The sequence below is a fragment of the Mobula birostris genome, chromosome 11 (genome assembly GCF_030028105.1).
Source record: "Mobula birostris isolate sMobBir1 chromosome 11, sMobBir1.hap1, whole genome shotgun sequence".
Taxonomy (NCBI): Eukaryota; Metazoa; Chordata; class Chondrichthyes; order Myliobatiformes; family Myliobatidae; genus Mobula; species Mobula birostris.
Window position 1 is genome coordinate 115,018,169 of NC_092380.1, and position 27,511 is coordinate 115,045,679.

Sequence of the window (27,511 nt, forward strand, 5' to 3'; positions counted from 1 at the left end):
TCGTCCAGCCGATCGAAGGCTGACTGGGGAGCCATTGTGGAGATAGTCAAATTGTGGTGGGTCCAGGTCCTTGCTTAGGCATGAGTTGATTCTAACCATGACCAACCTCTCAAAGTACTTCATCACAGTAGGTGTGAGTGCAACTGGATGACAGTCATTGAGGCAGCTCAACCAGTCTTTGGCACGGGTGTGATTATTGCCCTTTTGAAACAGGTGGGAACCCCTGACTGCAGCAGAGATTGAAAATATCTTTGAACACTTCTTCCAGTTGGCTCTCTGTGCCCCGCCTCTCCCCTCCTCTAAGCAGCTCCCAGGCGCTGCCTAACAACCCCCCATTCCACACGGTACTGTTTGATATCAATTAAATGAGATGGAACTGCAGAGAGGAGTGGCTGAAACACCATTTCGCTAACCTGTCCTCCCTCAGTCACAATGCGTGAATCCCAGACCAGGATCTATCCTGTTACCCCAGCAGCAAGCCCAGCACATCCAACAAGTTCAAAACTCAGGAAGCTATGTTGCCTTTCATATAAAACTCTAGTTTGGCCACATCTGGAGTAATGCATACAGTTCTGGTCACCCCATTATCGGAAGGATTTCAAGGCTTTGGAAAGAGTGCAGAACAGGTTCACCAGGATGGACAGCATGAGCTATAATGAGAGGTTTGACTAATTCATGTTGTTTTTTCTGGAGTGGTGGAGGCAAAAGGGAGATCTCACAGAGGTTTATAAGATTATGAGAGGCATAGATAGAGGAGACAGACAATATCTTTTCCCAGGGTTGAAATGTCTAATACCAGAGGGCAGGCATTTAAGGTGGGGGGGGGGGAGTTCAAAGGAGATGTGAGGGGCAAGTGTGGTGGGTGTCTGGAACGCACTGCCTGAGATGGTGGTAGATGCAGAAAGATGAGATGTGTAGATAGGCAGATGAATGGGAGAGAAATGGAAGGATATGGACATTGTGTAGACAGAAGAGATTAGTTTAGCTGGCATTTGATTACTAATTTAATTGGTTTGGAAGAACATTGTGGGCTAAAGGGCACGTTCCTGTGTTGTACTGTTCGATGTTCAGTCACTTTCCTGTAATACAAGATGGGCTAATGGACAGTGGTCTCGCTAGCAACACAGGCACACATCAATCACACCCAGGCCAGGCCTCAACTCTGACAGCTGTCAATCAACACAGACACCCATCAATAATACCCTAGCCAGGTCCAAACAGATACAACTGTCAATCAATACAAAGACATAATCACACACAGGCAGGGTCCCAACCACTAACAGCCAGAGACACACACAGAGGGCAGACACCACCACTGGCAGCTGTCAGTCAACACTGACACCACCCAATCACAACCAGGCCAGGCTCAAACACTGAAAACTGTCAAGCATAGAATCAGAGCTCTACAGCACAGAATCAATCCCATCGGCCCACATAGTCTATGCTGAACTGTAATTCTGCATAATCTCATTGATTCACACACCCCTGCCCATGTACCTATCCAGCTTACTCCAAACGTTATATTCTTTGCCAATATCACCAACATTATCCTGGATTGGTGGTGATGGGGGGGGGGGGGGGGGAGGGAAGAAGAGAAATGTTTTCAATCTGAGAACATCTTAAGAGTGGTGAGTGACAAACTATCCACTGAAACCGCAACATCATCAGAAACCCAGGCAGAAGATGGGGCTTGTCAGCTGTGGTCAGCAGTTCATCTCAGAGAAGGAAACTCTGATCTCAAACCTCCGCTGCCTTGCAGCTATACCCACTCATGGGGCAGGCTTCAGGAGTAAACCCCGAGGAAAGATCCGGAGCTGGAGCCCCTAAGCCCCTACATTGAGCTCAATGCTGACTGGTAACTCATGTGAGGCCGCTAGTGCCAAGTGGTATCAGTCTCCGCCATTCCTTTGGGTTTATCAGTGCATAGAGAGTGGAGCCTGCCCTGCCTTGTGTATCCACCTCGAAGTAGACAGCTGGGAAGCAATATCCAGTCAATCCTGACCAACGGAGGCTTCTCCATCAGCAACAATACAACTGTGAGTGAGGCAGGTCGTCCACCCGGGCAGGCTATCAGTGCAACTCATTCACCCAACACGGACCCTACCTGACTGGCTGAGCTCTCCCAGCAGTTTGATCAGAGTGATACAGCACAGAAACAGGCCCTTTGGCCCAACTGGTCAATACTGACCACATCATTCTCTCTACTAGCCCCAGTTGTCCACATTTGTCCCATAACCCTCCTAGCCCCTCCCTTCCATGTACCTACCCACATGCCTCTCAAAAGGTGCAATTGAACCCACCCCCACCACTTTCTCTGGCAGCTCACTCCAGATACTCACTATCCCTGTGTAAAAGTTCCCTCTCGGGTCTCCTTAATCTCTCCCCTCTTATCTTTTATCTATTCCCGCTAGTTTTAAACTCTCCAACCCTAGAGAAAACACTGACTGTCCATCTTATCCATAGCCGGCACGATTTTATAAACTTCTATAAGGTCACCCCTCACTCCCCTGTACCCCAGAGAATATAATCCAGTGGTCAACCTCTCCCTATAACTCAGGCCCTCTCGTGTAGACAGCATCCTCAAAGCTCAACTGCACCCTTTCCATCTTGACAAAGTCTTTCTGATAACAGGGTGACCACAACTGGACACAATACTCCATTTGCAGCCTCACCAACTTCAACATAACGTCCCAACTCCGAAACTCGATGCCCTGACTGATGCTGGCCAGCATGCTAAACATCATCTTCACCAGCCTGTCTACTCACACAGCCACTTTCAGTGAACTGTGCACTTGCACTCCCAGCTCCCTCTGTTCCAAACACTCATCAGTGAGCTGACATTCACTGTAGAGGCCCCCCCTTGGTTTGACTGTATCATCTCACAGTTTTAACCCATTTACCACTCCTCTGCCCATCTCCCTAACTGATCCAAGATGTCACTGTAATCTGCTTCACTACCAACAAGACAGTAATATATTATGGAAACAGTTGGGTTTAAGCGGAGCAGCTATTGAGAATGGGCCAGTGTTAGAGTGGGGAGTTGAGGCTCATCAAGGCTTCGGCGAGCAGAGGAGTAGGCAGTTTTTTCTTGCTATTTATTCTTTCTTAATGCACATTAAGAACAATGGGGATGCCAAGCAGGATAGTCGAATGCTCCTCTTGCAGGATGTGGGAAAGTGGTGAGACCTCCAGTGATATGACAACTTCAAAGTGCGTCCAACTGCAGCTTCTAACACTCCGCGTTAAGGAGTTGGAGCTGAACTGGCTGATTTGAGAGGCTGAAGGGGTGATAGATAGGATTTATAAAGGGGTGGTTACACCCAAGGTGCAGGACACAGGAAACTGGGTGACAGTCAGGAAGGGAAAAGGGGGTAGGCAGGTAGTGCAGAGTACCCCTGTGGCCATTCCCCTCAAAAACACTTTGGACACTATTGGGGGTGGGGGGGTGGGGGGTGGAGATGACCTAACAGAAAGTCACAGCACCTCTGGCACTGAGTCCGGCTCGCTGGCTCAGAGGGGAAGGGGGAAGAGGTGACCTGTTGTGATGGGGGATTTGTTAGTTAAACATAAAGGAGGCACTGAGGACAAGAACAAGAATTCCAGATAGTACATTGCCTCCCCGGTGCTAAGGTCAGGGGCAGCTCGGATTGGGTCCACAGAATTCTTAAGCGGGAGGGTGAGCAGCCAGAGGTTGTGGTCCACGTACGTACCAGTGACATGGGTAGGTGGGGTAATGAGGTCCTGCAGAATGAGTTCAGGAGGTTAGCTGACAGGGATCTCCAGGGTTGTGATCTCAGGATTGCTATCTGTGCTACGTGCTAGTGAGGCCAGAAACAGGAAGATCATACAGTTCAACACATGACTGAGGAGCTGGTAGAGGAGGGAGGGCTTCAGATTTTTGTATTATTGGGCTGTCTTCCAGGGAAGGTAGGAATCTCTACAGAAGGGACAGCTTGCACCCCAACTGTAAGGGAATTACCATCCTTGCAGCAGATGGGCTCAGGGCTTGGATCAGCACATGGAATTACGACATCGTAGACAGTAGTGAGACGTTGCAGGAGGGGCAGGACTGGCAGCTCAGTGCTCCAGACTGGCAGCTCAGTGTTCCGGGTGCTGTTGTTCTAGACATTACAGAGTGGGAGGGATGGGGGGGGGGGTGTTACTAATCGGGGAAAATGTCACAGCAGTGCTCAGTCATGACAGATTGCAGTGCTCGTTTAGTGAAGCTTCATGAGTAGAACTGAGGAATAAGAAAGATATGACCACGTTAATAGGATTATATTATAGACTACCCAAAAGTCTGTGGGATTTTAAGGAACAAATTTGCAGAGCAATTGCAGACTGTTGCAAGAAACGCAAGGTTGTGATGGTAGGTGATTTTAACTACATATTGAATGCGACTCCCATGTGGTCAAAGGACTGGATGGAAAGAGTTTGTGAATTTTTTTCTGTAAAGTTCCCTTAATCGAACTCCCAACTGGAGAGAGTGCAATACCAGATCTCCTACTAGGCAATGAGAGGGCAGGTGACAGAAATCTATGCAGTGGAACACTTTGCATCTAGTAATCGTAATGCCATTAGCTTCAAGATAATTATGGAAAAGGATGGGTCTGTTCCTCAGGTTGAGATTCTAAATTAGAGAAAGACCAATTTTGATGGTATCAGAATAGATCTGGCAAGTTTGGATTGGGACAGATTGTTGTCTGGATAAGGTGTAAGTGGGTCGCCTTCAAAAGTGAAATTTTGAGAGTCCAAAGTTTGTAAGTTCCCGTCAGAATAAAACGCATGGATACCAGATTTAGGGAACCTTGATTTTCAAGAGATATTGCAGCACTGGGCAGAAAAAGATGGCGATGTATAGAAGGTATAGGCAGCCAGAAACCAATGAGAAGCATAAGGAATGGAAGAGAACACTTAAGGGAACCAGCAGGACTAGAAGACACGAGGCTGCTTTAACAGACCAGCTTAAGGAGAATCCTAAGAGCTTCTGCAGACATATAAAGATCAAAAGGATAGCAAAGGGCAAAATTGGTCTTCTGGAAGATAAGAATGATCTCTGGAAGAGCCAACAGAGATGGGGAAGATCTTAAATGGATTTTTGCTCGCCTTTCCTTGGGAATCAGACGCTGTCTTTAGCAGTGAAGCAAAGGAGCGGGATGGTCATGGGCCCTATACAGATAGCAGAGGAGGAGGTGTTTGCTGCATTGAGGCAAATTAGGGTGGACAAATTCCCAGGTCTGACAAGGTGTCCCCTCGAACCCTGTGAGAGACAAGTGCAGAAACTGCAGGGATATTTAAATCATCCCTAGCAACAGGTGAGGTGCTGGAAGATTTGAGGATAACCAATGTTGTTCCGCTGTTTAAGAAACGCTGTAAAGATAAGCCAAGAAATTATAAGTCAGTGAGCCTGACATAAATGTCTTTTCAAATATTTACAGGGATTGATTAGGATAGTCAACGTGGCTTTGTGCATGGTTGGTTGCATCTAACCAATCTTGTACAGTTTTTCAAATAAGTTACCAGAAGAGTTGAAGGTAAGGCAGAAGATGTTGTTTATATGGACTTTAGCAAGGCCTTTGACAAGATCCCGCATGGGATATGAGTCAAGAAAAGTCAGTCACTTGGCACTCAAGGTGAGCTAGTAAACTGGATTAGACATTGGCTTTGAGGGAGAAGCCAGAGAGTGTTAGCAGATGCATCTCTGACTGGAGGCCTGTGGCTAGTGGAGTTCCGCAGGGATCGGTGCTGGGTCCATTGTTGTTTGTCATCTATATCAACGAGCTGGATGAAGATGTGGTTAACTGGATCATCAAATTTGCAGATGACACCAAAACCAGGGGTATAGGAGACAGCGAGGAAGTTTGCAACGGGATCTGGACCAGCTGGAAAAACGGCAGCTGGAATTTAATGCAGACAAGTGTGAGGTAGCACAGAACGATCTGGTAATACAGATCCATTATTCTTTGAAAATGGCATCACAGGTAGACAGGGTCGTAAAGAAAACTTTTGGGACACTGGCCTTCATACATCAATACACTGAGTGCAGGAGTTGGGGTGTTATGTTGAAATTGTATAAGATGATGGCAAGGCCTAATCTGGAGTATCGTGTGCAGTTTTGGTCACCTACCTACAGGAAAAATGTAAATAAGATTGAAAGAGTGCAAAGAAAATTTACAAAGACATTGCTAGGACTTCAGGACCTGAGTTATAGGGAGAGGACAAATAGATTTGGGTTTTGTTCCCATGGATGTAGAAGGTTGAGAAGAGATTTGATAGAGGTATACAAATTTATGAGCGGTACAGGTGGGTAGATGCAAGTAGGCTTGTTTCACTGAAACTGCTTGAGACTAGAACTAAAGGTCATAGGTTAAGGGTGAAAGATGAAATGTTTAAGTGAAACATGAGAGGGAACATGTTCACTCGGAGGGTGTGAAAGGAGCTGTCTGAACATTTGGTAGATGTGGGTTTCAGAGACCCACATATTAATATCTAAGAGAAATTCCGACAGGTACATGGATGGGAGGGTAGGGTATGGTGCAGGTTGATGGGATTAGGCAGATTAATGGGCCTGCATTAACTAGATAGGCTGAACGGCCTACCGTGCTCAAGTGTTCAATGACTAACACCCCTCATCTCCAAGGAATAGAGATTCAGCATGGTCATCCCCTTCCTATAAACACAGGTCCTCTTGTCTAGGCAGCATCTTCATAAATCTGGTACACACGGAATTCTGCGGATGCTAGAAACACACAGAATGCTGGCGGAACTCAGCAGGTCAGGCAGCATCGACGGAGATGAATTCGGACTGAGACTCCTCATCAGGACCCGATCGTTTCTGCACCCCCTCCAGGATGCCCAAGTGCGGTCTCACCAACGACCTGTATAACCCGAAGCCCCCTCGTTGCAGTTAACCCAGGGGTGTCGGTGCTCGAGAGATGTTCCCAAACTTGAGTTGGGAGGGCAGTGGGAAGGGCGCTCCCTCCCCTCTCAGGGGGCGCTCCCTCCTCCCTCCACCCCAGGCACGCTCACTTCCCACGGGGGGAGTCAATTGGGAGACGCCGGTCTCTCTTGTACCGTCCAAGCGGGAGCGGCGGGCGGGCTCCCCACCTCGCCCCCGCAGCCCGGTGTCCCGCCGACTCTCCGGCGTGACAGGTCGCCCCCGCCCCGGCCTCGCTTTCCGATCGCGCTCCCCCGCTCCGAATTAAAACCGAACCCATTCGCTTCTCGGGTCAGGAAGCCGGAAGATTCCACCACTGCCGTTCACAGACAGCCTTTTCCAGATTGTGTGTGTGAGTATGTATCTGTGTGTGTACGTATCTGTATGTATCTGTGTGTGTATATCTGTATGTGTGTATGTATATCTGTGTGTGTGTGTGTGTGTGTGTGTATCTGTATGTGTGTGTATGTATGTGTGTGTATATCTGTATGTGTGTATGTATATCTGTGTGTATGTGTGTGTGTATCTGTACGTGTGTATGTATCTGTGTGTGTATATCTGTATGTGTGTATGTATATCTCTGTGTGTGTGTGTGTGTGTGTGTGTATATCTGTATGTGTGTATGTACCTGTGTGTGTATGTATCTGTATGTGTGTATGTATCTGTGTGTATATGTATGTTTTTTTTCCAGCATCTGCAGAATCTCCTGTGCTTCTAACTCCCCACTTTATAACCCGTTCCCCAAATATTCAATTTATAAACCAGGCCGCGGCTCCCTGCCATTTAAAGCAACAGCAATTTAAAAGCAAACATCTTTGAAACTTTTTCCGAAAGCTGAATATCTCTTCATTGAAGGCCATTTCTAAACATCACCTGCCGTGCAACAGATAACGCACGTTAACTGCAAATTTTATTGTAAATTCACTCTACCCAGCAAACGGATTTGCATGCATTGCACAATGTGCATGTTTGCAAAGAGCGTGTAGGGAAATAGAAGGTTTTATTTTCCAGCAAGCCGGGGCGTCACCCGGTGCTGCCTTGACTTACCAGAGGAAAAGCCGCAGTCAGAAGCAGATCGAGAAATTACACATAGCAATGTTGGGCAGAGCCGGGCGTGCGGATTCCGACTGAACGCAGCAGCAGCAGGATCTGAGCATGAACGACCATCAATGCAATTGCAATGCCATGCAACGCCTTATTGCTGCAGCCGGCCACCACGCTGACAACTCGCTGCAACGCCAGTCAACCGCGCCGCGCAACTCCGCCGCCGCCGCCGAGACAATGTGAAGTTAGTCTGAGAGGAGAGCGGAGCCAAGCCCCGCCCACCGCCCGGCCGCAACCGAACCTGCTCGCTCCGTCTCATTGGTCTCATTGGCCCACCTCCCGGCGCCCACGCCCGGCTTCTCATTGGTCATCTCCCTTTCCATCAACCGTTAAACCATTCGGGCGGGAATAAAAATTGTAGCATCATTGCACAAACGGGAGGTGAAATCCAGAATTATTTGATCATTGTGGTAACGAAAATTGGGATAAGAAAAAGAGAGGGTGGTGGGTGTAAAATGAGGGAAGAAGTTATACTTATTACTGTACTAGATTGAATAATTCATTGTTCAGAATTAATTTGCAGGATACGGGCATTTAAAAGGACTGAACTTGTCAAGAAATGATGCAGCATATACTATTTGAATAGAGTTCCTATGAGGTGCAAACATCTAATTGCTAAATTAAGATCTTTGGGACAGACATAGTTTAAGATGGAAAGTTTGTTAGGATATCACTGCCATCATAATGCACCTTATGTTGGTATGCCAACCGCCATTAGATTTTACAAGACGAAGAACAAAGTTGGCATACAGTGAGCTAAGTTTAAAATAAAGAACAGCGAATTAAGTATATTTTTTCGAAATTTTCTATGAATAAAATGTGCATTTCTAGATTTTTTCTGCATTTGTCTACTTATTGTTAATTTCAGTCTAAATCAGTGGAACAGGCGAATGGGAGGGACGATTCCCAGCTGAGCATGTGCGGGTACTCTGCACGGTAAAGGTTGTGAAGACCAGTGCTCGCATTGGTAGACGGGGATTGTAGTTCCGGTACCCTCCGAAGCGGGAGCGGCGTTCTCCCGTAAGGAACTACATGTCCCATAGCACGCTGCGAGGCGTACGAGGAGGGCGGGCCAGCTGGTCGTTGCCAGGGGACACCGGTGAGGCTGGCAGTGTTGCCGAGGGATAGGTGAGCGGTGTGGCCGGGGTCGGGCGTCGGGGGTCGATGATCGGGTGGGGACGGGGACGGGGGAGGCAGAGGGTGGCGAGTCGGAGGCTGAGGGATAACGGTGACGGACGTCCCTACTACCGTTGCTATGGAGCGACACAGCTCCGGGATCATACTAATTTTCTTAAAAGGATCTGAGAAAGGGGGGTACAGTCAGAACCCCCTCACTGTGTCTCCCAGGTGATGGAGGAGGATGGGGGTGGTCGGGTCCCCATCGCTGTGTCTCCTGGGTGATGGCGGAAGACGGGGACAAGACCCCCTCGCTGTGCCTCCCGTGCGGAGGGGGGGGGGTGATGGGACCTCACTGTGCCTCCAGTGCAAGAGGATGGGGGTGACGGGACCCCCTCACAGTGGGACCCACTCACTGTGCCTCCCCTGTGGAGGATGGGGTCGGGACCCCCTCACTGTGCCTCCCGTGCGGAGGGAGGGGTGAGGGGACCTCACTGTGCCTCCAGTGCAGGGGATGGGGGTGACGGGACCCACTCACTGTGCCTCTCCTGTGGAGGATGAGGTCGAGACTGTGCCTCCCGTGCGGAGGGGAGGTGGTGACAGGACCCACTCGCTATGCCTCCCGTGCGGAGGGGTGATGGGACCTCACTGTGCCTCCTGAGCGGAAGATGGGGGTGACTGGTTCCCCTCACTGTGCCTCCAGTCCAAAGGATGGGGGTGACGGGACCCACTCACTGTGCCTCCAGTGCGGAGGGGAGAGGTGATGGGACCTCACTGTGCCCCCAGTGCGGAGGATGGGGGTGACTGGACCCACCCACTGTGCCTCCTCCGTGGAGGATGGGGTCGAGACCCCCTCGCTGTGCCTCCAATGCAGAGGATATGGGTGACGGGACCCACATCACTGTGCCTCCCCCGTGGAGGATGGGGTCGACACCCCCTCACTGCGACTCCCGGGCAGAGTGGTAGTGGTGGTGGGGGGGGGGGGGGTCAGGGCCCGTCGTTGTGCATTGCGAGCAGAGGGGCGGGATCTCCTCGTTTACCATGGGTTGAGGCAGCCAAGCGCTGACGGAGGTCAGTTAAGCTCCAATTCTGCCAGCTTAGGAGAGTGTTCATAAGAGTTTTCAAAGTTCAAGGTAAATTTATTAACAAATATTCAAATTGCCACCATATACAACCCTGAGATTCATTTTCCTGTGGGCAATCATAGTAAGTTGAATGAGCCACAATAGACCATACCCAACAGGAGGGACAAACAACTCCTGCAAAAGACAACAAACTGGAAGTACAAATAGAAAGGAAAAGAACGTAAATAAATAGTCAATAAATATAGAGAACATGAGATGAAGAATCATTGAAAGTGAATCCGTAGGTTATGAGAACATTTTGGAGATGGTTTGAGTGAAGTTTTCCCCTCTGCTCAAGAATCTGATGGCTGAGGAGTAGTAACTGTTTCTGCACCAGGTGGTGTGGGTCCTGAGGCTCCTGAACTTCCTTCCTGATGGCAGCAGTGAGAAGAGAGCATAACCTGGATGGTGGGGGTCCTTGATGATGGATGCTGCTTTCCTGCGACAGCACTGCATGTAGATGTGCTCATCGGTGAGGAGAGCTTTACCTGTCATGGACTGGGATTTTTGTAGATTTTTCCATTCAAGGGCATTGGGGTTTCCATACCAAGCCATGATATAACAGGTCAATATACTCTCCACCGCACATCTACAGAAGTTTGTCAAAGTTGTAGATGGCATGCTGAATATTCACATACTTCTAAGAACATAGAAGTGCTGCGTGCTTTCTTCGTAATTGCACTTGTGTGCTGGAGTTTTGTATTTTGAACTCCATGTATTACAAACAGGAGCAGAAGACCACTCATCCCCTGTAGTGATCCTGCTCCACCACCAAACAAGATGATGTCTGATCAAATAGTGGGCTCAGCACCCCTTCCCTACCCTCTCTCTAACCCATTTCAAAGGTACATTTAATGTCAGAGAAATGTATACAATATACATCCTGAAATTGTTTCTTTCCAAACATCCACACAGAGGTGTGCCCAAAGAATGAACGACAGTTAAATGTTAGAACCCCAAAGTCTCCCCCAGCTCTCCCCACCCATGCACAAGCAGCAGCTAAGCAACAACCCCCCCCCACCGAGCACTCAAGCATGCAGCAAAGCATCAATAAAGACACAGACTTGCAGTACCCCATTCACCCAGTAATTTGACATACCACAGGCGAGCGTTCTCTCTCTCTCTCTTTCTCTCTTTCTTTCTCTCTCTCTCTCTCTCTCTTTCTCTCTCTCTCTTTCTCGCTCCCTCCCTAATAAGGAAAAAAGTGACCCGTTTCACAGCGAGAGGGAAGACATAACAAACAACTTGCTGATTTACCATGTTATAAGTCTGTTGCGTCACTTCTTCCGAGCTCTGTGCCCAAAGAACTCAGGTCTCTGGGCACACAGCCAGCAGCCAGCTTGCTGCTTTCGATCTTCTCTCTCCCATGACAGACCAGTTTCTTACGGCGGCACCAACCTCAAATCCGCCAGCCTCCAGAGCCATGAAACCCCGGAACCCTGAATGCACGCTAGTCTTGTAGGCCGTGTCCTTGGTATATCGAAAAGCGGCCAGTTGTGGGACCCAGAGAGCGGGTCCCATTTCCACAAAGAACTGAAATTAGTGTGTAACTCCAGGTCAGGATCTTCAAAAGAACCCTGAAAGGGAAAAGTAGAGATATTAAAGATAGAAATAGAGCTGCAAAGATGCAAGCGCAGGAGTTGCCATTAGGCGCCATCGTCCTCCTCGGCTCCTCCTCCTCTAGTTGAATGTTTGCCAGTTTCTACGCCATCGTCCTCCTCGGCTCCTCCTCCTCTAGTTGAATGTTTGCCAGTTTCTACCTTGAATGTGTGCAATCACATCTGTAGCGTGAGAAGTCAAACTGGGGCTCAGTTTTTGGTCTGCCAATCTTCACGTTACATGTTACTGATCTGAATGGTAGAGTTGATGGGTTTGTGGATGATACAAGGAGAGGTGGAGGGCTTGTAGTGAAAACGAAGTAGAGATTCTGCAGAAGGGCCTGGACGGGTTGGGAAAATGAAGCAGAATCAGGCTTATTATCACTGATGTATGTCGTAAAATTTGTTGTTTTGCAGCAGCACTTGAGTTGGTGGTGAGGAAAGCAAATGCAATGTCAAGTTTTATCCCCCCGGTTTAGTCCCTTCCTACCTATATCCGTGACACTTCACACATTCATTTTTTTTCAATGATTTCAAGTTCGCTGGTCCTGATAATCTTATTTTCACTGTGGATGTCCAGTCTATACACTTCCGTCCCTAATCAGGAAGGCCTCAAAGCTCTCTGTTTCTTTCAGGACACCCTTCACCACCACTCTCCTCCATCTAGCAGAACTTGTCCTCACTCTTAATAATTTCTCTTTTGGCTGCTCCCACTTCCTACAAACAAAAGATATAACCATGGGCACTCGAATGGGTGCCAGCTTGCCTGCCTGTTTGTTGGCAATGTGGAACAGCCTACACTGGTATCACTCCCCAACTTTTCCTATGCTACATCGATGACTGCTTCCTGCACCCATACAGAGCTCGTCAACTTCAGCTTTGCCTCCAGCTTCCAACCTGCCCCCAAATTTACCTGGTCCATTTCTGACACCTTCCTCCCCTTTCTCGATCTCATTGTCTCTGTCTCTGGAGACAGCTTATCTACTGATGTCAACTATAAAACCACTGATTCTCACAGCTATCTGGAATACATGTATGTCTGCTCTCACCCCATCCTCCTTTCACCCTACCAGGGAAAGGGTCCCTCTTATCCTCAACTACCACCCCACCAGCCTCCATGTCCAGTACATACTTCTGTCATTTCTGTCATCTCCAATGGGATCCCACCACCAAGCACATCTTTTTCTCCCTTCCCCTCACTTTGTGCTTTCCACAGGGATCACTACCTACGTGACTCCCTTGTCTATTTAACCCTCCCTACTGATCTCCCTCCTGGCATTTATCCTTACAAGTGAACAAATGCCCCTACACCTCCTCCCTCACTACCATTCATGGCCCTAAACAGTCCTTCCAGGTGAGAAGATACTTCACCAGTGAGTCTGTTGGGGTCACCTACTGTATCCAGTGCTCCTGGTGTGATCTCCTGTATATCACTGAGACCTGATGTAGATTGGGAGACCGCTTCACCGAGCACCTACACTCATCCACCAGAAAAAGCAGGATCTCCCAGTGGCCACCCATTTTAATTCCACTTCCCATTCCCATTCTGACATGTCAGTCCATGGCCTCCTCTACTACCGCAATGAGGCCACACGTAGGTTGAAAGAGCAACACCTTGTATTCCGTCTGAGTAACCTCCAACCTGATGGCATGAACAGCGATTTCTTGAACATCCAGTAATTCCCCCAACTTCACCATTCCCCATTCTTATTTCCTTCTCTCACCTTATGCCCTTACCTGCCCATCACATCCCTCCGGTGCCCCTCCCCCTTCCCTTTATTCCATGGCCTTCTGTCCTCTACTGTCAGATTCCCTTTTATCTTTTTCACCAATTGGCTTCCCAACTTTTACTTCACCCCTCCCCTCTCCAGATTTCACCTATCACCTACTACCTTATATTTCTTCCACCCCTCCCCACCTTCTTACTCTGACTTCTCACCTTCTTTCTCCAGTCCCGATGAAGAGTCTCAGCCCAAAGCATTGACTGTTTACTTCTTTACCATAGATGTTGCCTGACCTGCTGAGTTCCTTCAGCATTTTGTGTGTGTTGCTCTGGATTTCCAGCATCTGCAGATTTTCTTTTGTTTGCAATGTTAGCATTCTTTTTGAGGGGACTTGAGTATAAAAACAAGGATGTAATGTTGAGGCTTTATAATGCATTGATCAGACTGCACTTGGAATTTTGTGAGCACTTTCTAAGAAAGGATGTGCTGGCATTAGAGGACCCTGAGGAGATTTACATAAATGATCCCAGGAATTAAAGTGTTAAATTATGAGGACCATTCGATGGCTTTAAACCTGTACTTGCTGGAGTTTACAGGAATGAAATAGAATCTTATTGAAGTTAACCGAACATTGAAAGTCCTAGGTAGAATGGACGTGGAGAGGATGTTTCCTATAGTGGGGAGTCTAGGACCAGAGGGCACAGCCTCAGAACAGAGATGAAGAGCAATTTCTTTCGCCTGAAGATGGTGAATCTGTGGAAGTCATTACTACAGATGGCTGTGGAGGCCAAGTCATTGTGTATATTTAAAGCGGACGTTTATAGGTTCTTGATTAGTCGGGGTGTCAAAGGTTATGGGGAGAAGGCAGCAAAATGGGGTCTTTTGTATTTTATATACCCCTTTAAGGTCTCGGCCCGAAACATTGATTGTTTATTGCCCTCCATAGAAGCTGTCTGATGTACTGAGTTCCTCTTAATTTTGTGTGTGTTCATTTCCTGTTAGTTCAATGCTCCCCTATCGATACTAATATAATGTCCCAACAACATAATAGCTTGTGCTGTAACATTTTATGTGGCACCTCATCCAAGTACTTTGATTCCTTCCTTTCCACTGTTTGTTATATCCTCAAATAACTCTTAACAAATTTCTCAGTCATCGTTTCCATTTTATAAAACCACATTGGTTTTGATGTTTTTTTTTCAAAAATCCAGGCTTACTACATTAATAATGGATCAAGCATTCATCCGGTAACAGATTTAATTTAATTTATTTATTCTGCTTAGTGATACAGAGTGATGTAGGCTCTCCCGGCCCTTTGAGCCATTCTGCCCAGCAACTCCAACAACCCCGATTAACCCTAACCCAATGGCGGACAATTTACAATGACCTGTTAACCTACCCAGTACTGTATATCTTTGGACTGTGGGAGGAAACTGGAGCACCCGGAGAGAACCCACACATTCCACGGGGAGGATGTACAGAGATTCCTCCCAAAGAACACCAAATTAAACCCCAAATTGTCATAGTGTTGTGCTAAGAGCTACGCTACCATAGAGATTGAGATGTTGAGCTAACTGGTTTTAATTTTCTGCTGCTGCTTCCTTCTCTCTGGATTAAGCTCATTGCATTTACACAACCAGTACCTTTTTGCCCCAGGGTGCAAATGAAAAATCCAAGGGGTGTAATTTTAAGGTGATTGGAGGAAAGTATAGGGGGAGATCAGAGATTGTTATTTTTTTTAACAGAGAGGCTGGTAGTTGTGTGGAACACCCTGCCAGGGCTGGTGGTAGAACCAGATAAATTAGTGACATTTAAGAGATTTAGATATGTACATGGATGACAGGAAACTGAAGGGCTATGTTAGAGGGCAGGGTTAGTTTGTTCTTAGAGTGTGTTGAAAGGTTGGCACAACATTGTGGGCTGAATGGCCTGTAATGTTCCATTTGTGTACTTTTTGTCAGTCTCCGGAACCCAGGGAGTTTTGGTGGAATGCACCACCATGTGCACCATCTCTAACCTGCTGCTGGTTATCTTGTTCTCATCATGCTTGGCACCAGAGTGGCTATAACATTGATCCTAAACCATTGATCGTCCAGGGCAAAGTGAAGTTCAGAAAACCTCCTAAATGTTCATGGCTTTTCCTTCAATATACTTTGGAGTGAAGGTCATTTTACAATCCTGAGCAAACCACACAAAATGCTGGAGGAACTCAGCAGATCAGCAGCATCTATAAAAATGAATAAACAGTCGACATTTTGGGCTGAGACCCTTCTTCATTGCTGGAAAGGAAGGGAGAAGATGCCAGAATATGAAGATGGGGGAGGGAGGGGAAGGAGAACAATCTAGAAGGTGATAGGTGAAGATGGGTGGGGGAGTGAGAATGAAGTAAGAAGCTGGGAGATGATAGGAGGAAAAGGAAAAGGGCTGGAGAAAAAGGAATCTGATAAGAGAGGAGAGTTGTCCATAGAAGAAAGGGAAACAGTTGGGTGGGGAAAGACACTGGGCAAGAAGAGGGAAGAGGCCAGAGTAGGCAATTGAAGAAGATAGAAGAGAGAGGGGAAAATACTGGAAATTGGAGAAATCGATGTTCATAGACCTGAAGAATTTCTCCAGCATTTTGTGTATGTTGCCCAAAGTTAAACATCCTTGGTTTTTTATTTCTTAATTACCAGGTTAGGATGCATTTCTGTACGTAATAAAGTTAATTCCTTCCTGATACACCTCCGCTTATCTCCTTTTAAGGAAAGTCGCCCCAACCTTGCTGTTCTTTGTCTTCATTCAGTAACAATTTTTTTCCATGTGGCAAACAGCCAGTTGTCTATTACATATTTTTTTTTCCTTTTCAAAGTAACCAATCATTGATACGATGTCTCAGTCAGGTGTTCTGGATTTACATTTGACTGGGGAATAATGAGTAATTTATTTTAAAAAAGGTTGTATTTTGTGGGGGAGGTCAGGCTATTTAATGCATAACATGGCGACTCTGGAGAAGGTGTTGGCTAACTAATTTAAACTTTTAATCCAATTTAACTCAGAACCTTCTGGACCAGGTTACTCTACGGGACCTTATCAAAAGCCTTTCTGAAGTCCTTCCAGATGATATAGCAGGACATCCATTTAGAACAGAGGTGAGGAATTTCCTTAGCCAGGAGGTGAGGAATCTGTGGAATTTAATGCCACAGATGGCAGTGCAGGCTAAGTCATTGGGTATACTATCTAATGTAGAGGTTGATGGGTTCTTGATTAGCAGGGCATCAGAGTTAATAGGGAGAAGGCAGGAGAATGGGGTTGACTACTACTACGTCGACTCAGGCCTAGGGGGCCAGCGTCGGGCAAATGTAAATGTAAGGCAATGGGGTTGAGGTAGATAATAAATCAGGCATAATGTCATAGTCATAGTCATACTTTATTGATCCTTGGGGAAATTGGTTTTCGTTACAGTTGCACCATAAATAATAAATAGTAATAGAACCATAAATAGTTAAATAATAATATGTTAATTATGCCAGTAAATTATGAAATAAGTCCAGGACCAGCCTATTGGCTCAGGGTGTCTGACCCTCCAAGGGAGGAGTTGTAAAGCTTGATGGCCACGGGCAGGAATGACTTCCTATGACGCTCTGTGCTGCATCTCGGTGGAATGAGTCTCTGGCTGAATGTACTCCTGTGCCCACCCAGTACATTATGTAGTGGATGGGAGACATTGTCCAAGATGGCATGCAACTTAGACAGCATCCTCTTTTCAGACACCACCGTGAGAGAGTCCAGTTCCATCCCCACAACATCACTGGCCTTACGAATGAGTTTGTTGATTTTGTTGGTGTCTGCTACCCTCAGCCTGCTGCCCCAGCACACAACAGGGGGTCGGTGTTGGGATGGGAAAGCAGATTCAATGGGCTCAATGGTGAATTCCAGTGTCTTACGCTCTCATGAACATGTTGTCAACAATGCATTTTGTTACCCTTTCAAACAATTCAGTCAAAAAGATGATCCAGAAGTTTAGAGTTTTTGGGATGCAAATTAAATTAGTATATTGGATTAGAAGTTGCTTGGTAGCAGGAGATGAGGGTGATAGTTGACAGCTGTTTTTGTGATTGGGTACTGAGAACCTTACTGTTTTTAGACATTAAAGACTGGGATTTGATTATATGAGGTATGTTTGGCACTTTCACAGATGGCATGAAAATTGGTATTATTGATGATGGGAGTAGTTTGAGTCTATGGATGCTATTGATTAGTTGTTAAGCTGGGTGAAACAGATGGGGCTTGTCAGCTGTTGTTGGCAGCTAGGAGAAGGAAAGCTCTGATTTCAAACCTCTGCTGCCTTACAGATATAGAAGGTTTTTGGAGTACACCCTGAGAAAAAGTACAGAGCTGAGGTCCCCAAGGCAGATCAATGTTGAGTTCAGCGCTGATTGGCAACTCCTGCGATGCCACTGGTGCCAAACTGTGTCAGTCTCTGCCATTCCTTTGGATTCATCTGCTGGAGAGGGGGAGTGTGCTGCATGGGCAACACCTTGTTCTCCATATCGTACTGCCCTGGCTTGTGTGCTGTCTGTGTAAGAGTTTCTTAAATGTCCCTAATGTATCTGCCTCTACCACCAGCCCTGGAAGGGTGTTCATGCACCCTCCCCTCAATTCCGTTGTCCAAAAAAAATTACCTTTGACTCCTCCCCCCATACTTTCCTAGAAGAAGAAGAAAGCCCTTAACTCCGAGTGGAGTCATTGGGACGCTGTCACGATGGTGTTTTTTTTAGCAGGCTTTCTTATTTTACGAGGCCAAGTTGCTAGCTCAATGCTCAACCCAGCACGGATGGAATGTGTGCAAGGGAGCCAGCTGGATTCGAACTCGAGAGCCTTCGCTCCGAAGTCCGGCGCTGATGCCACTATGCCACCAGCCACCTCCCACCTCCATGCTTTCCTACAATCACCTTAAATTTATGCCCTCTCATATTAGCAATTTCAGAAAACTTTGGTAAAAGTTACCAGTGAATCGATATCATCCTGCTGACTCAAAAAGATGGAATTGAATCTTGATGAGTGTTGTGATACATTTTCTTTAGGGGTTAGATAAGGGTAGGGTGTATATGATGATGGTATTGAGGAATGAAGGAAATCTAATGTACAAGTCTAAGGATCCCTGAAGGTGGCAGTACAGGTAGATGAGGAGTTGAAAACAGCATACAGGGACCTTTCCTTTGTTATCTGAAGCATATCAAAGCATGGCTGGCAAAGTTTGTAGCGGGATCTGAACAGATTGGGGGTATAGTGAACAGCGAGGAAGACTAGAAAAGATTGCAGCAGGATCTAGACAGATTGGGAGTGAAGGTTAGCAAAGGTTGCAGCGAGAGTTGGACCAGCTGGAAAAATATAGGCTGAAAAATGGCAGTTTAACGCAGACAAGTGTGAGGTGTTGCATTTCGATAGGACCAACCAGGGTAGGACTTACACACTGAGCTCTGAGGGGTGTGGTAGAACAAAGGGATCTGGGAATACAGCTCAATAATTCATTGAACGTGGCATCACAGGTAGATAGTGTTGTAAAGGAAGCTTTTGGCACATAGGCCTTCATAAATCAAAGTATTGAGTACAGGAATTGGGATGTTATGTTGAAGTTGTATAAGACATTATTGAAGTTGGACTATTGTGTGCAGTTCTGGTCTCCTCCCTACAGGAAAGAGGTAAATAACATTGAAAGAGTACAGAGAAAATTTACAAGGATGTTGCCAGGACCTGAATTATAGGGAAAGATTGAATAGGCTAGGACTTTATTTCCTGGAGCATCGGAGAATGAGGGGAGATTGATAGAGGTATACAACATTTTGAGGGTTATAGATAGAGTAAATATAAGCAGGCTTTTTCCACTGAGGTTAGATGAGACTACAATTAGAGGCCATAGGTTAAGGGTGAAATGTTTAAGGGGAATCTGAGAGGGAACTTGTTCACTCAGAGGGTGGTGAGAGTGTGGATTCTGTTGACAGCACAGGTGGTAGACGTTGGTTTGGATTCAACACATGGGGTGAAGTATGGGGGTGGGGGGCTATGGTCCAGAAGCAAGTTGATGGCAGATCAATGGGGCAGATTAATAATTTGGCACAGACTAGATGGGCCAAAGGGCCTGTTTTTGTGCTGTAGTGTTCTATGACTATAAAATAAGTTATTATGTGACTTTATGAAACATTGGTTCAGCTGCAGTTAGAAAACGGTTTCACCCCAATATGGGAAAGATGATGTTACACTGGAGACGGTGCGGAGGAGATTTACCAAAATGTTGTCTGTGTTGGAGTACTTCAGATATGATGAGAAGCTGTATAGACTGGGGCTGTTTACTTGGAGGCTGAAGGAGGAACTGATAGATACAAAATTATCTGGTAGGGTAGATAGTTTACCTCAGAACAGAGGGGTCTGTAACTAGAGGTATGAATTTATGAGGAAGGATAAAAGAGTTTGAGGATTTGAGGAAGAATGCCGGGGCCAGAGTATGTGGCTACATTTACGCATACTTGGGTGTGTTGGTTGTTAACACAAATGATGCATGTCACTGTATTATTGATGTACGTGTGATAAAGGAATCTGAATCAGACTGTTTGTTTGGACTGTGGAACATTGAGTAACTGGCAGGGATGAAAAACCTTACAACATTTATTAAATGTCTAGATGTGAGCAGATAGGTAGACAACAGGAAATGTTTTCCTCATATTAGAGGTAGATTAACACCAGAGGGCGCACCTTTAGGAAGTGTTAACAGCATTTAAGAAGTATTTGGCTAAGCACAAATCACCTGGACACGGAGGCAATGAACTGAGTGCTGGGAGCTTGGACAAGTATGGATTGGTAGGCCGAATAGCCTGTTTCCATGCTGTGCACCTCTTTAATTGATCTCCTGGGTTAGGATGACTGACCTCTGACAACTGCATTCATCTTCCATTGTGTGCACAACAGCACCTCAGTTTCTGTCATAGTATAGCACCGTACAGGCCCTTCAGCACATGAGGTTATGCCAACCTTTTAACCTACTCTGAGATCAATCTAACCCCTCCCTCCCACATGTCCTTCCATTTTTGTTTCACCCATGTGCCTACCTAAGAGTTTCCTAAATGCGACGGAGGATGAGAGGTGACCTGATAGAGGTGTACAAGATGATGAGAGGCGTTGATCGTGTGGATAGTCAGAGGCTTTTTCCCAGGGCTGAAATGGTTAGCACGAGAGGGCGAAGTTTTAAGGTGTTTGGAAGAAGGTACAGAGGAGATGTCGGGTGAGTTTTTTACACAGAGAGTGGTGAGTGTGTGGAATGGGCTGCTGGTGACATGCCGGAGGCGGATACAATAGAGTCTTTTAAGAAATTCCTGGACAGGTACATGGAGCTCAGAAAAACAGAGGGCTATGGGTAACCCTAGGTAATTTCTAAGGTAAGGACATGTTCAACTTTGTTGGCCGAAGGGCCTGTATTGTGCTGTAGGTTTTCTATGTTTCTATGCTTCTAATGTATCTGCCTCTGCCAGCACCCCTGGCAGGGTGTTCCACACACCCATCACTGTCTGTGTAAAGAACCTTCCTCACATGTTGAGTCCAGTGGGCTGCAATATTGAACTCTGCAGTTTCTGCTGCTAATTCCTGGGTCTGTATCAGTCATCCATATTAGCTGGTTTTATTTTTCTTTCCTTTGTCTTTGTCTTTAGCAGTGGCAGGATGTGATCTGCCTGACTGGATGGGTTTGTCCTCCTCTGTACAGCTTCCACCTTGTGTTGTCTGATTTTGCACTCTAACTGTTCCCATTCATTGACCAGATAACCATGTTTACAGTTCACCTCCATGGACACCCTGGTCTCACCCTGTCTGAGACATTCCCTTCCCTCACCATCCCTACAGCTTTACCAGCTTCCTTCCTTTCCTTTTTAATTCCAGTGAAGATTAGCTTTGTTTGTCACGTGTACATGGAAACACCAAAATATACAATGAGATCTGTCATTTGGTTAACGTGGTTTGAGAATGTACTTCGGGCAGCCTGCAAGTGTGGCCATGCTTCTGGCGCTAACATGGCACGTCCACACCTTACTAACCTGTACGCGTTGGAATGTGGGAGGGAACTGGAGTAGCTAGAGGAAGCCATGTGATCATGAGGAGGACATGCAAACCTCTTTACAGACATAGTAGATTGCTGGCTCTGTACAGTTTTACACTAACCGCTAAGCCATCTCTGACCTGAAACATTAAATGTTTCTCTTCCAACAGCTGCCATTGATCTGCTGAGTATTTTCAGAATTTTTGATGTTTGTTTTAAGTTTACAGCATCTGTGCTTTCGATTTTTGAATAACTTCATAGTTATTTATTGCAGCTTTGGACATCGATGTTGAAGATACGCATTCCAAAGACATGCCCATTCTTGTACTGTACATATTGTAAAGAGATTTTTAGGCAAACTTGCACGAGCACAGACAAATGGCAAAATGTCTTTAGGTGTTGGAAATTTGAAACAAAAAAAAACAGAAAATGTGAAAATACTTAGCAGGTCAAAATGTACCCGTAGAATATAGAACAATATAGGCCCTTCGGTCCACAATGTTGCGCTGATCTTTTAACCTACTCCATGATCAATCTAACCCTTCCCTCTTATGCACACCCACCACTCTCTGTGTAAATTAAAACCTACCTCTGACATTCCCCCTATACTTTCCTCCAATCACCCTAAAATTATGCCCTTTTGCCATTGCCACCCTGTGAAATGTCTCTGGCTGTCCACTCAATCCACTATGCTTTTTATTGTCTTATACATTTCTATCAACTGTGATTGAAATACGGGTAGGTAGGTCGTTAGATTTGCAGACAACAGAAAGATTGTTGGAGTAATGGTCAGTGAAGAAGATTGTCAAAGGGTACAATAGGACCAGTGACAGATATGGGCAGAGTCATGCACTTTGGTAGAAGGAATAAAGGTTTTCCAAATGGGGAGAAAATTCAAAGATCAGAGGTGCAAAGGGACTTGGGCAGGATTCCCTAAAGGTTAACTTGAAGCTTGAGTCAGTGGTGAGGAAAGTAAATGCAATGTTCGCATTCATTTCGAGAGGGCTAGAATACAAAAGCAAGGATGTAAAGCTGAGGCTTTATAAGGCATTAGTCATAATGTACTTGAAGTATTGTAAGTAGTTTCGGGCCTCTTATCGAAGAAAAGATGTGTTGGCATTGGAGAGGGTGCAGAGGAGGTACACGAAAATGATTCCGGAAATGAAAGGGTTAATATATGAGGAGCATTTGATGGCTTTGGGCCTGTACTCACTGGAATTCAGAAGAATGAGAGGGAATCTTTTTGAAAGCTATTGAATGTTGAAAGGTCTCGATAGGGTAGATGTTTCCTGTGGTGGGGGCATCCATTTAGAACTGAGATGGAGGATTTCTTTTGCCAGAGTCATGAATCTGTGAAATTCACTGCCACAGGCAGACAGAGAGACCAAGACATTGGGTATATTTAAGGCAGAGGTTAGTAGATTCTTAATAGTCAGGGCATGAAGGGATATGGGGAGAAGGCAGGAGATTTGGGCTGAGAGGGAAGTTGGATCAGCTGTGATGAAATGGTGGAGCAGACTTGATTGGCCAAATGGCATATTTCTTTTCCTATATCTTATGATCTTAAGGAAACCTATTGAGGGACCTAGATAGAATGAATACAGAGATAATGTTTCCTATTGTGGGGGAGTCTAGGACCAGAGAGCACAGCCACAGAATAGAAGGACATCCATTTAGAACAGAGATGAAGAATTTCTTTAGCCGGAAGGTAGTGAATCTATGGAATTTATTGCCACAGACAGCTGTGGAGACTGTCACTGGGAATATTTAAAGTGGAGCTGCATCAGTTCTTGATTACTCAGGATGTCAGAGGTTACAGGGAGAAGGTAGGAAAATGGGGTTGAGAGGGATAATAAATCAGCCCTGGTGGAATGGTGGAGCTGATTTGATGGTACAAGTGGCCTAATTCTGCTCCTCCTGTATGTTATGTCTGAAGGGATTAAATGGCAACGGACTGTGTAAAGAAACAGAGGTTCGATGACCAAGTGAAAGAAGTCAAATTACCCTGACATTGTAAAAGCAAAATAGAGAGCATTGTGCACATGCTATGTTGGCGCCGGAATATGTGTCGACACTTGTGGGCTGCCCACAGCACATCTTTGGGGTGTGTTGGTTATTAATGCAAGTGACATGCTTCACTGTGTGTTTCCATGTACATCTGATAAATAAACGAATCTGAAATCAGAATGATAGAAATGTTGTCTGAAATTCTTTGCAGCCTTTCAGATTCAATAGATCAAATGTACCTATTCAGAAGCTGAGCTGAGCCCAATTGAGAGAGCAAGGACTAAAGTCAGCAAAGAAATGATGGCATGGGACATATGAGACAGGTAATTGGGCATGTGCAGCTATACTTGCAAGCTAGGTAGCCACTCACTGTCAACACAACCTGGTGTCTTTTGTCCTGGATTGTAATCTGCAGCATCTTGGGCAGGGTATCCTGATGGATTTTCTGTGTTCACCGCCAGGTTCAGGAACAGTTATTACCTCTCAGCCATCAGGCTGTTGAACCAGAGGGGTAACTTCACTCACCCCAACACTGAACTGGTCTGATAACTTATGAACTTACTTTCAAGGACTCTTCATCTCTTGTTCTTGATATTTATTGCTTATTTATTATTATTTTCGCTTCCTTGTATTTACTGTTGGGTGGCAGGGTGGGGTATGCCTCGACCAAAGGAGGTGTAAGGTGCTCTTTCCCCTCCGCTAGCCTGCAGACCACCCTTGGGCAAGGTGTAGCACCTCCTGAGCCCCCTGATTAGGGTCATGTGAAGCTACAGGAGCAGGCAGCGGATGATCATATAAGCAGCTGGTGCATATTACAAGTCCGAGTTATGCAACTACTGATGCCAAGCAGACAATATCTGAAGGGTATTGATAATGGCTGGGGTCACCTGTCTTGAAAAGCCACTGTCCAGAAGAAGGTAATGGCAACCACTTCTGTAGAAAAATTTGCCAAGAACAATCATGGTCATGGAATCAGAATCAGGTTTATTATCACTGGCATAGGTCATGAAATTAGTTTTGTGGCAGCAGTATATTGCAATACATAATAAATAAATTACAATATATATATCTATATATATATATACATTGTAATATTTAACATATATATATGTGTTAAATCAAATAAATAGTGCAAAAAGAGAGGGAAAATAGTGATATAGTTTTCATGGGTTGAATGTCCTTTCAGAAATCTGATGACAGTGGGGAAGAAGCTGCTCCTGAATGTTGAGTGTCTCTCTTCAGGCTCCTGAAGATGGCAAGACCAAGGTGATGGGGATCTTCAATGATGGATGCTGCCCTTCTGAGTCATCACTCCTCAAAAGATGTCCTCGATGTTGCAGAGACCATGACCGCCCACGGCACATACTTTATACTTATACTTCATACTTTATTGTCGCCAAACAATTGATACTAGTTCGTACAATCATCACAGCGATATTTGATTCTGCACTTCCCGCCCCCTGGATTACAAATATTAAATATTAAAATATTAAAAATAGTAAAAATGAGTAAATATTAAAAATTTAAATTATAAATCATAAATAGAAAAATGGAAAGTAAGGTAGTGCAAAAAAACCGAGAGGCAGGTCCGGATATTTGGAGGGTACGGCCCAGATCCGGGTTAGCATCCGTTCAGCAGTCTTATCACAGTTGGAAAGAAGTTGTTCACGAATCTGGCCGTACGAGTCTTCAAGCTCCTGAGCCTTCTCCCGGAGGGAAGAGGGACGAAAAGTGTGTTGGCTGGGTGGGTCGTGTCCTTGATTATCCCGGCAGCACTGCTTCGACAGCGTGCGGTGTAAAGTGAGTCCACGGACGGAAGATTGGTTTGTGTGATGTGCTGCGCTGTGTTCACGATCTTCTGCAGCTTCTTTCGGTCTTGAACAGGACAACTTTCATACCAGGTTGTGATGCACCCTAGAAGAATGCTTTCTATGGCGCAGCTATAAAAATTAGTGAGGGTTTTAGGGGACAGGCCAAACTTCTTTAGTTTTCTCAGGAAGTAAAGGCACTGGTGGGCCTTCTTGGCAGTGAACTCTACTTGGTTGGACCAAGTCAGGTCATTTGTGATATTGACCCCGAGGAACTTAAAGATTTTGACCTGTTCCACTTGCGAACCACCGATGTAAATTGGGTCGTGCGGTCCGCTACTCCTGAAGTCAACAACCAATTCCTCCGTCTTGATGACGTTGAGGGAGAGGTTATTGTCTTCGCACCATGCCACCCCAATGGCACATGATGATATTTACTGTGAATGCCCACAAGAAGATGGTTCTCAGGGTTGTATATGGTGACATATGTACTTTGATAATAAATTTACTTTGAACTTTGTCTTTCTGTGCCATTGTTGGATAGAAGCACAAGTTAATGCTGTAAAAAATGGCTCAACATCCTACAAATTTCAAATATCCATAAAACCTCTTGAATTCTCTGATGTATAATTTGTAACTTAATTTACAGATATTAACCTGTGAAAATTGCTGTACCTTTATCACCAAAGGGACAAAGTGGGAGAGTCTCTGGCCCATAGTTCCTGTTTGGAATTCTGTGAAGCTGGCAGAAGTAAGTTTGCTCACTTTAAGCATTGTTAGTACATTGAAAGAACAGAAGGACTTGAGTGCAGGTATTTCCTTATCTTCATCAATAGCCCAAATTCTTATGACTCATAAATATCAGCAGACTTCAGACTCCGGATGAACCTTATTGATGGTTAATACCTGCCGTACAACTGAGAATATATCCTGATGAAGGGTCTCGGCTCGAAATGTCAACTGTATATTCCCTTTCATCGATGCTGCCCGACCTGCTGAGTTCCTCCAGCATTTTGTGTGTGTTGCTCTGGATTTCCAGCATCTGCAGAATCTCTTGCTTATAAATGTTGCCTTTCTGAGTGTCATCCTACAGAGCAGGATATGATTAACAATCTGATGCTGTTTTCTTCCCTGCTTAGCGTGCAACCTGCCATATCTTTGCCTTTAGTCACAGACACACTGTAATTCTCAGCTTGCTGCAGACTGCTAGATTTCGCATTCCAGTGACAGAGACTGCAGTTGGCACTGTGACATTCTACTGCTCTCAGAGGGTGCACTTGGAGCAACCACTCCATTGATAGACGCTGAACAAATGTCATAGAACATAGACTCAATAGCCACTGTATTCAGTACGCCTCTATACCTGCTTGTTAATGCAAGTATCTAATCAGCCAATCGTATAGCAGAAACTCAATGCATAAAAGCATGCAGAAATTGCCAAGAGGTTCAGTTGTTCAGACCAAATATTGTAGGGGGAAGAATTGTGACTTTGACCACAAACCCCCCTTGCACGTGATAGCTAGAGTGTCAGGCTCTTTGGTCTGCATGGTAGCAGCAGCAGCACCTAGCCTACATTTCGGATCTCACGACTGACATACAGCACATCAAAGGGAAGAATAACACTGCAGCTGATTACCTATCTTGGCCCGTCATTGATGCCATACCCATCGGGGTTGACTATGCTGTCATGGAAGTCGGCCAAGCCACTGACCCAGAGGTCCAGGCTTACAGGATAGCAGTCCTGTGGTTGACTGATGTCAAGTTCAGGACCAGGAGTTTCTCTCCTGTGTGATATCTCAACTGGTTGCCCTCGCCCTATAGTGCCTGCATCCGACGGGTAGGATTCACAGAAACTGGTTGCTTTAATATTTGTGTGGCACAGCCTTTGGGAAGGACATGCAAGACTGGAGTGCAACCTGTATTGTGTGTCAGCAGGCAAAAGTTTACCATCATGTCCGAGCACCATTGGTACCTTTCAGGCTACCTGGGCAATGGTTTGACCACATCAATGTGGACCTGGTTGGTCCTCTT

General features: G+C 45.8%; 2 protein-coding genes across 7 annotated transcripts in view; one reads left to right on the plus strand and one right to left on the minus strand.

Moving 5' to 3' along the window:
• LOC140205332 (GTPase HRas) overlaps window positions 1-8,237 on the minus strand; it is a 37,584-nt gene extending 29,347 nt beyond the window's left edge. Inside the window, exon 1 of the mRNA XM_072272917.1 lies at window positions 7,985-8,237. The gene's annotated coding sequence lies outside the window, so the exon portion shown is untranslated. The remainder of the gene's footprint in view (window positions 1-7,984) is intronic.
• Window positions 8,238-9,125: 888 nt separating this feature from the next.
• Window positions 9,126-27,511, plus strand: part of lrrc56 (leucine rich repeat containing 56) — a 243,125-nt gene continuing 224,739 nt past the window's right edge. For 2 of the 6 annotated variants that reach the window (XM_072273215.1, XM_072273217.1), the window contains exon 1: window positions 24,864-24,938. In XM_072273215.1, the coding sequence (XP_072129316.1) occupies window positions 24,925-24,938 (14 nt within the window). In that variant the 5' untranslated portion in view covers window positions 24,864-24,924. Of the gene's footprint in view, window positions 9,170-16,638; window positions 16,732-23,949; window positions 23,996-24,863; window positions 24,939-26,129; window positions 26,232-27,511 lie in introns of those variants that run through there. The other 4 variants (XM_072273218.1, XM_072273219.1, XM_072273220.1 and 1 more) reach the window with 4 other exon arrangements.